At 34.9% G+C, this 9,921-nt stretch overlaps 2 protein-coding genes across 5 annotated transcripts; one reads left to right on the forward strand and one right to left on the reverse strand.

Moving 5' to 3' along the window:
- Positions 1–30: 30 nt before the first annotated feature.
- On the forward strand, positions 31–5,601 carry LOC127965471 (ORM1-like protein 1). The gene is made up of 4 exons (XM_052566287.1): positions 31–172; positions 2,464–2,646; positions 4,039–4,190; positions 4,508–5,601. The coding sequence occupies exons 2-4, from the start codon at positions 2,473–2,475 to the stop codon at positions 4,641–4,643; spliced, it is 462 nt and encodes a 153-aa protein (XP_052422247.1). The 5' UTR covers positions 31–172; positions 2,464–2,472; the 3' UTR covers positions 4,644–5,601.
- A 423-nt stretch (positions 5,602–6,024) lies between these two features.
- Positions 6,025–8,496, reverse strand: LOC127965470 (probable inactive tRNA-specific adenosine deaminase-like protein 3). Of its 4 annotated transcripts, none has more exons than XM_052566285.1 (2): positions 8,386–8,496; positions 6,025–7,376 (listed from the first exon to the last, which is right to left on the reverse strand). In XM_052566285.1, the coding sequence occupies exon 2, from the start codon at positions 7,328–7,330 to the stop codon at positions 6,314–6,316; it is 1,017 nt and encodes a 338-aa protein (XP_052422245.1). In that variant the 5' UTR covers positions 7,331–7,376; positions 8,386–8,496; the 3' UTR covers positions 6,025–6,313. The 4 variants fall into 4 exon arrangements, with proteins under 4 accessions (XP_052422245.1, XP_052422244.1, XP_052422243.1 ...); XM_052566284.1 differs by lacking the exon at positions 8,386–8,496 and adding an exon at positions 7,984–8,274; XM_052566283.1 differs by lacking the exon at positions 8,386–8,496 and adding an exon at positions 7,919–8,272.
- Positions 8,497–9,921: the final 1,425 nt, after the last annotated feature.

Below are 9,921 nucleotides of genomic sequence, written 5' to 3' on the forward strand. Positions count from 1 at the left end.
AAACATCATGCCTTTTGGTGGGCGTGTCGCGCCGATCTCGCGAGGTTTGCGCTCGTAATCCCGTTAGCCGCGATAGCCGTTGGGCTAGCGGAGTGTGTGCGGTGAGTCAGCCCGCAGTGCGCGCAGTGGAGGCCGGCAGCGCTCCAGCCTGCTTCACCCGAACACAAACAAGGTACCGTTACTTAACTCTTATGAAGCCAACTCATTTTTACAGCTACTTTAAAGCCAAATGGTTCAAACTTGTCAGATAAAAGGGGGATTTAAGTGCTTTTATTGATGTTTGAGGTGTTTAATGGAAGTAGAGTGAAACAAAAGCAACTGGTGTTTGTTATGAAAGCAGCTGATGCTAAATAAAGAGCATTGCTCATGCGCAAAACCTAAAGGAACTCACTATAATAGCACAGACTGCAGAATAAGCATGTCTAAAGACTGTTATTAAAGAGGTTAAATGAAAGAAGACAGTAAGCTTTGCAGTAATAAGACAGTGGCTTGTTCTGTAGCTGTGCTGCTAACTATATCTGTGTCATGGACTTGTTTATTATCCCCTGCAGCTGCTACTGAAAAAAAAAACATGAATTTTTTTTTTTTTATGTAAATGTTCGGCCTGATGTCTTTATCGTTAACGTGAAGCTACGTACTAGCAGCATCTATTCAATATTACTTCCTCTTAACTGTTTGGCTGTCTCAGTGGATGTTAAGAAACATATTACATGTTTTACACAATCAAAGAGTGAATCGTATTTAAAAGAGAATCAATTGAGTGGTTATTGACAGATAATCGTAGCAGTATTTAAACCTTTGACCTCAATCTGTTTTGCTTTCATTGCATGTATTTGTATGAGAGTAATAATAAGAGGGGGAAAAAGTAATGAAGAATAAATAATGTAATTGTGTTGTGGAATTAATCTTTAATCGTAACACAAGGAAAGCAGTTGACCTGGTGAGTAGAAACAGAAATGAGTAATTGATTTTGGTGAGATGAGAAACAACCAAACAAGCAAGCTGTATATTATAGGTAACATTGAACTTTGACTTTTGAGAATGTTTACCATGGCAGATAAACCAAACAGGCCGTGAAATGTCACTATCCCCCCTTCTGCTATTCCAAAGAAGAACCGAACTCTTGCACATAATTTGAATAAGTTGGCCAGCATGAACAGTAATGCATTAGGGGCAAAGTGCTATGAAGAATCACCCCATTGTGTGTTTGTGAACATGCTTCTGTTGGCAGACGAGACATCATCTGTAAGACAGCTTCCACTCTTTACTGTTACTTTTAACGCCATAAAACAACTATAGATTGTAGATTTTAGTAGTGCATAAATGAACGTTCATTTGAATAGATAACAATTAGTTTTACATCTCATTTAACTGACATTAACTAGGCTCAGACTAGACTAAATAGATTCTGACACTGAAATGTTACTTTTAGTTCTGATGAAAAAAAATGTTGGTTCTTTTATTGTATTTCTTTACAAATATTTTTTTAAATACAACATGTTTTAATTATTGATTATTTTATGTGTTCATTGTTCATTAAATAAAACATAAAACAATTAAGTAATCAGTTTTTTATAATTGAATTATTTTGTTTATACACATTTTGTTGCGTATAATGTATTATTTGACTCTGAGTTTCCATTTTGACCTCTGAACCTCAGCTCCCCCAAACCCCCCACCAGCTCCCACAAACACTCTGGGACCTGCGCCAGACACTTTGTACAGCATTGATCTGCTCACTACCTCATTCAGCATTGACACAGACAAGATTTAATCAGACTAAATAAGCTCTTTTGCACTACAATCATTATATCTGCACTGTTCACTGGTTTGCACTCTGTCTGCCATGTGCCTTGTGCTGCTTTACTTATCTTTCTTTTTTACATGACCTATTTGTATAGTTGTACTTCATATTTTATTATTTTATTATCTGTATTTAATGTTCTACTGTTAGTGTTATCTATATTCACCAAGGGTCTGAGAGTAACGCAGTTTAAATTCTCTGTATGCGTGTACTGTACATGTGGAAGAATTGGCAATAAAGCAGACTTGACATGACTACATTTTAAAAAATCATGTTTAGAAACAGTTTTCACTCACAAATTGCGGTAACTGTTTATTTTAAGGTGTCCCTGTTATATCATGTACTTATTATTATTATTATTATTATTATTATTATTATCACTATAAATAATGCATTATTACATGCAAGTAACTCTAAATTAAACCCTAAAAAATTACTCTTTGTATTTAAAGGTATAATTACACTGTAACAAGGACAACTTAAAATAAACAAACAATAACAAAGAAACAGCGAGTGGCACTGGATTAAATGTGCAATTTTGAAATAGAAAATACTAATTAAATTTGTCTTGAAAAATGCGCTCTGGTAAACTGTTTTATTTACAACTTCTAAAAATCATGTTTTACAGTGTACTGTTTTTTGTTGTTGTTTATGGACAGAAAAGCAAGATGAACGTCGGTGTGGCCCACAGTGAAGTCAACCCAAACACCCGTGTGATGAACAGTCGAGGGATATGGCTGACATATGCGCTCGGCGTAGGAATGCTTCACATTGTACTGTTGAGCATTCCTTTCTTCAGTGTTCCTGTTGTGTGGACCCTCACAAATGTTATTCACAATTTTGTAAGTGTCCCGTTTCATTCCCCTGTCTGTGGCTTGTCATTTTCTCAGCGGTTCCCTGAGGCCAGTTGGAGTCTCGACAATTGATGCTTCCTTGGTCTGTGTGGGATTGTTATGTAAGGACTCGCTTGCACAAAGATTCAAGGTCAACGCATGGCATCACCAACCAAGTTTAAGCTCTCTGGCACATGATGATGTATGACAGCTTGCGCCACAATCATAAAGGGATACTGTAATGTTTCTGTTGTCCTTAAGTGGAAAAAAAATGTAGTAAGTATTGTAAGTCTGCAGCGATTGGAGGGAAGTAAAGCTCTCAAATCTCATTTGCAAAGAGATTTTGAGAATTGTTAAAAGTCAGTGTTAGAATAGTTAATAACTATAATAATCTTGAAAAACTGCTGTTTGTCCATACAGTGAAAGTGTGTAAGGTTCAGTGTTGTTCTGAAACGCTTTAACTTTCATTCTTCATCTGTCCATTTAAGCGTAAAAAGATCATTTAATTTACCCAGAAATCAACAACCCTGTCATCAGTTACTCGCCCCCATGTCATTCCAAACCCAAACTTTGGTTAATCTTTGAAATACAAGGTAAGGTATTTTTATTGAAACCTGAGAGCTTTCTGTCCCTTAATTAAAAGTATCTAAAATATAGATCAAGAAGGTCATAAGTTGCTTTATATTGTGAACAGGTCTAATTTAGGCTTTAATAGACATAAATGCATACATTTGCATTCCATATGTGACCGTGGTCATAAGTATAGATTTTTCAAAATTGAATAAATAAGCTTTCCATTGATGTATGGTTTGTTAGGATCAGACTATTTTTGGCTGAGATACAACTATTGAAAATCTGGAATCTACAAAAAAAATCTAAATACTGAGAAAATCACCTTTGAAGTTGTCCAAATGAATTCTTAGCAATGCAAATTACTTTTTTGATATATTAACAGGAGGAAATTTACAAAATATCTTCATGAAACAGGATCTTTACTTCTACTCATGAAAATTTTGTCATTTTGACCCATACAAAGTTTTTATGGCTATTGCTAAAAATATACGCATATGGCAAGCAAAGAAGCTTGATGCTGGTGTTTGATTTGCTCTGTATGTGTTTTGAGCACTGTTTAGATGTAAATAAAAGCCTCAATTAAATCTGATCATAATACAATGTGATCATAATCTTTTCATAACACTTATTAAGCCACTCAAATGTAATGGATTCAAATGCCAATTGAATATGTGTTTAGAAGATCAACCTAACCTCATGCAGGTTTGGAATGACTTGAGAGTAAGTAAATGACAGAATTTACTTTTTTGAGTGAACTATCCCTTTAATATTTCCTTACAGCATTTGAGAATAGTGTGACATTTAAATCATCTTTCTATCTTCCCGCAGGGTATGTATGTGTTTATGCATGCAGTGAAAGGCACTCCATTTGAAACCCCAGACCAGGGCAAGGCAAGACTTCTCACACACTGGGAACAGCTGGACTACGGAGTGCAGTTCACATCATCTAGAAAATTCTTTACAATCTCTCCAATCATTTTGTAAGTTATTTTTGCCGTCTTTTGCACAACGTTTACCCTCTCAAAGTGATGTTTTACAGACCTCATATAGGTTTTTAAATTGCTTTTTTTAATATACTGTACTATTTCATCTTGATACTCACCAAATGTCAAAGAAAGCCGGACAGGTGTTAAAAGAACAACCAACCAATTGCACAATATTTAACTAAATCTAAAAATCGGTGAAATGTTACCTAAATATCAATGGTGAATATTAGACATATTTTGGTCATTAAAGTCCTTTATCATATAAGATGCTCGACATATTTTGAAGTGTGTAACACTTCTTTTCTTTGCAGGTATTTTCTCGCCAGCTTTTACACGAAATACGACACAGCTCATTTTGTGATAAACACAGCTTCGCTTTTGAGTGTTCTCATCCCGAAACTGCCACAACTCCATGGAGTCAGGATCTTTGGAATAAACAAGTATTAAGGCCAGTGTTCAGAGGCCGCAGACCAACTTCAGAGCTGTTGTCTGATGTGAGAGAGGAGATAACCCTTTGTACTTTGTACCGCACTTGTGTACACTTAGCAGTTTTGTACAGTCTGTGTTATTGTGAGTCTCTTTGTTTGATATATCTTGAGAAATTGTTGTAGGGACATGTTAGGAGGACAATTCCGCAAGCATTAATAACTTAAGATATTTAATGTTTTTTGGTTAGTTTGTTTTGTGATCCTCGTGGATCTGGGCTGGCCCAGGTTTCATGGTTAATTAATTTTTGTTTGTTCGAATGTGCTCACAACACTGAAACACTAAGATAGTTTTATGCTTTTAGCGTCACTTCACGTTTCTGAATACATTCATAGATAATTCCATGAATTGACAAAATGTGTTTTTAGAATCATTTAAAGCCATGAAACCTTTCTGCTGTTTCGTTAATGTTATCATTGCTTCAGAGACTAATAAAAAGTCAGTTTGCATGATTTTCTGAAAAATAGTTGTTCATCACAATATGGTGTAGTTTTGTTTAGTTAATGTCTTGCAGCTTAACATTTTAGCTTAAACTTTTAGGCTTTTAAGTACCTTCACATTCATTAGAGTCGACATGAAATCAGAAATAGAACTTTCTGAATTTAATACTTATTTCCGGTCACATTTTGCAAATTTTATCAGTGTACATTATTTCAAAGAACATTTCCTTATGATTTTTTTTTAAAACGGCTTTCTCTGCCCTGAAACAAGACATCGAGTTCTTCCCTGCATTTTTTCGTCTTCTGTTTGAATCTGAATATTTCATGTTGACTTTCAGCTCAATTTCGGTGTCATTTTAAATGTCTGGATCATTACCAAGCTTCAGCAAACTATCATGTTTCTTTGCTCTTTTCCGTCACAGTATTATTGAAGTTGAGAAACTGTAACATAGACCCATTAAACTATTTGTATTCTTCCACTTTATTGTCTTTTGGCGATATTTGCGAAGGCTAGAACTTCAATTGCCAATTGTTTTGTCCTTTTGTTTTGAGAAAAGGTATGAACATAGTATGTGGTGTGTTGCATGACATGCTGCAAACAAATAAAACTTTGCAAAGTATTAGAAACTCTGTTGTTCACTAGAAAAATGTATTGTGTGAAATAGGAAATACATTTAATTTAAATCATAAACTCAAACAATCATATACAAAACATTCAAAAAGTTGAGGTTGGAAATATTTCCTAATTAAATAATTCCTAAAAGTTTTATTTCCTTGTTGTATTAATTTAAACCGAAATACTGTAATAATACTGTAACATTTAGATTTTTTTATATTAAAATAACTTTTCCATTTTATTGTATTTTAAAATGTAATTGATTCCTGTGATGTAAAAATTTAAATTTAAGCAAGGGTCACATGATTCTTCAGAAATCATACAAATATGCAGATTTGGTGCTCATGAAACATTTCTTACTCTAATGTTGGAAACCATTGTGCAGATTAATGTGTCGCATACAAGACACATGATTTGATGGTCTGATAAATTGAATATGAAATATAAAGGTAGACAACAATTTTTTATGCTTTTTATTATGGTCTTAAACATTTGGCTGTAGTTAGAAACGTAAAAACAATTAAAATTTCATCATAAATGTCAATGTAATATTTCCTCTTAATTATAAAAAAAAATCAGTTTTTATGTAAAGCCTCACATGCATTAAGCATCACACCTTTGAACACTTCAAAGTGATGATTTAAATCTTTTTGGCAGTGAATTTTATACTTTGTTCCCAAGGCACCATCTGCAGAGTGCGCTCCATAAAACACTCTGTTGATTCTGGAGTGCACCAAAGCCATTGCACACATAACGCACGGCTCTCGAGTGACGTAGAGGTCATATCCAGTGCAGATGTAAGGCAGACCGGTTTCTTTAGCATTGCAAGTGTTCCTAAAGGACTCGGAGCTGCTAAACCGACAGGCTGGATATTTCTCATAACTGTATGCACCTCCTCCTTGCCCACAGGCCACCAGATCAATACAGACCATGACAGCGTGATGGAGCGGATGAGAGCCACGCTTACAGTCATGACCCACAGCAACAATCTGCTCAGATTCTGGGTCAACGATCACGGCACCCACCGCATCCATTCCCAACTTCCCGCTGGATTTCGCAGCCTCTACAGCTGCCGTCATGTACTTTTGCATTTTAGCTTTCTGATCAGCAGTGAATAACTGGCCTCTCAGAGCAGACGTCACTTGTTTGTCCTCGTGGAATGAGGTGGGCCAGTGTTTACTAGCTTTTTCAAACTGCGGTCTGGTCAGAGGAGGATTGGCGGGTATTTCGACAAGGAAAGGTTCTCCCAAACCACTGGAGTCTAAAGACTGTGAGTGAAGTAGATCAGCAAGCATAACTCTTTTGCAGTCTATCACCTGCACATCACTGGCCAAACACACAATGACCTCCAATGGATGAGAAGTGCTTTTGTCTTTGCAAGCCCTCACTCTTTTTATGTGTTGCAGACCGGGTAAAGGATAGATCAAGGAAAGCTCTTTGACCAGGCGAGATGTTTGTCTTTTCTCGATGATGGGTGCTGCGTAGGCCAACAACAATTCAGTGTCCCGTGACTGTCTGTCAGACAGAACTGGAAGAACATCCCAAGAGTCATATTGGTCCATTTCTTTCCTTCTTTTGGCTTGTGGCTCCATCTCGTTCAGTTCATTTAATAGATAGTCAGGGGTTTCCAGCTGTCATCTGTAAAAGCAGAATGTGAAGGCAAAAGTTATACTGACTGAACAACGGTCCGAGACTCAAAATGTCCTCATCGATATCGTTCAATAAATCCATAACAATAAAAATAATTATGTTACTTGAAATAAAATGAGCTTTCTCATTTACATTTTGTTTAACTAAAATAACTGCATTACAACTGAAATAATAAACTTATATATAGAGACATAAATAACTAATACAAATGACAAAAATACACACAAAACAAACAACTAAAAATAGCCAAAGAAAATAAAACCTTACTCAAAATATAAAAAATTATAAACGCATCTTTATCATACTAAAATAACAGTCATGCACAATGTAATAGAGATGTATCTAAATGGATAGTGTAATAAAATAAATAATACATTGATACCATTTTAAGTTGACAAATATCTTATATTTTTAAGAGCCTGTATATACTTTTTAGGCTAACGTTATATAAGTTCGTCAACTAACGTTACCCAAAAACACAGAATGAATGAATGAATTTGAATTCGCAAACACACGTGCAGCTGTTATACCTTCGTCTTATTTGGAGGAAACAATGGACTTTAATTATTAAATAAATAAAACACTGTCCAATGACCTTCTTTATAGCAGCCAAGTGTGAAGAATTCATCTAATTCAGTGCAAAACATCTCTCCCATGTGAGGCTTGGTCCCTCCTGTATTATTATCCCGTTTGAAACAAGCGCAAGAGATAATGGTTCCGTTTTGCTATTTTAGACTTTTTTGACTTATTAGTCGTTTAGTTATGCTATGATAAGTAGCATAATTATTTATTCATCAAATAGGTATAGATATCTGTTTTAGATTAAACTATTTATCATTTTCATCTTAAAGAAGGTCGAACGTAACACAACTTTTCGTTTGTTGTGAGTAGGGTCATACAGGGTCATTAAGATTTACAAGAAAATACCGGAGTTTTCGAATCACTTGAATTGTTGAAACCTATGTATAGTTGTAGATTACAGTCGAGTTAAATCAACAAGTGAAGCGTCAGTGTTATCAGCATGGTTCTCGTGCGCTCTGAATGGAGGACGTCCGGAAGAGAGCCTTCCTTCGGTAGACTATGGGTACACTGCGCTATAGGTTCGTTTCGGAGATTGAGACGAGACCAGAGCGGCTGTGCTGGACTAACGTTAATGACAAACTTTCATGATCCTAAAAGAACAGTTCTCTCAAAAAGTCCATTCAGAGGTCATTTATTTACCACCACAGTGTTCAAAGCTCTAAAAAAAAAAAAAAAAGATTCATCATGAGTGTTCCATGTGACTTGTGCACTTTATTTAAAGCTGTTTTTACATATATTTTTAATTAATTAGATTTTTTCATATTTTAAAGGTTTAGTTTTGTTAACTGCTTTTGTCATTTTTATTCTTTTTTTATTTACATGTTTTTAAATATATTTTTATTCAAAGTTAAAGTAATTTTAGTACTTGAACGTTACCATTTTATTTCACTTACTTGGCAAGACAGCATTTGTAATTTTTATTAAAGTTTTCATCTAATATTTATATTTTATGTCAGTCTTGTTTCAAATCACAAAAAACTTCATTTTTAACAAAAACGACACTGACTTCACATTTTAAACTATACAGTAGCTTTAAAAACAGATAAGTAAAGTCTTTATTTACTGAAAATAACAGCTGTAAGAACTATTCACTGCCATTGTATCGAGAGAGAAAAAAAACGATGGATATTCTTCTATTATTGTACTTTAAGAAGAAACACCTTTTCATTTTCACACTGGAAGTTGGCAGGCTTTTAGAGAGTGGTGCTAGTAATGGATTAGTATGTTGATTTTATATACCTAAACTACTAAATTAGAATATTTTTTTGTGAATCCTGTCATCCAAACGAAACTTTTAGTATGTTTTTGTACATTTTGTGTTTAGGTTATTTTCAGGTCTGCACTATGTATATAAATACCCCAAATAGCAAAAAAGTTGATTAAAATATACAGTTTTATATACATAATGTAAGGATAAAAATGACTTCTGTATTATGGTGCATTTATTTCATTCATTCTCTTAACAGTGCGGGTGGAATTATCCCAGCTGTGGCCCAACACCTACACAGAGAAAACATCTCTAGAGTTGTCCAGGAGGCCTTGGACAGAAGTGACATTGAACCCAGTGAACTCACAGCTATAGCCACAACAGTGAAGCCTGATCTCACCCTTAGTTTAGGGATATATATATATATACACCGTGTGTGTGCAGTACAGTTATTATAATACCGTAATGTTATGTTTCCTCAGGTGTTGAAAAAGCTCCGTTATTATCATGTGTTAATGACATCGCTGCCTCACAACACACCGTGGCATCTCATATAGCCAAACGAACACATTGTGCCATTTTGTTCTGTAATCCAAAGGTCTTTTACCACAGCATAATCCAAATCTGGTAAATTCTCAGCACTCCAGGACCTGGCTGTGGCATTTCATTTTTAAATTAACTTAAGCTTAGCTTAATAATTTTACAATATTTAAAAACTTCAACCAAATGAATGCCTGTGGTGAA

This window comes from Carassius gibelio, chromosome B9, assembly GCF_023724105.1.
Source record: "Carassius gibelio isolate Cgi1373 ecotype wild population from Czech Republic chromosome B9, carGib1.2-hapl.c, whole genome shotgun sequence".
Lineage (NCBI taxonomy): Eukaryota > Metazoa > Chordata > Actinopteri > Cypriniformes > Cyprinidae > Carassius > Carassius gibelio.

Coding starts and splice junctions, on each gene's coding strand:
- LOC127965470 (XM_052566285.1), bottom strand. CDS start 7,330: ATGGAGCCACAAGCCAAAAGAAGGAAAGAAATGGACCAATATGACTCT.
- LOC127965471 (XM_052566287.1), top strand. CDS start 2,473: ATGAACGTCGGTGTGGCCCACAGTGAAGTCAACCCAAACACCCGTGTG. Junction 2,647..4,038: donor CAAATGTTATTCACAATTTT/GTAAGTGTCCCG, acceptor ATCTTCCCGCAG/GGTATGTATGTGTTTATGCA. Junction 4,191..4,507: donor ACAATCTCTCCAATCATTTT/GTAAGTTATTTT, acceptor TTTTCTTTGCAG/GTATTTTCTCGCCAGCTTTT.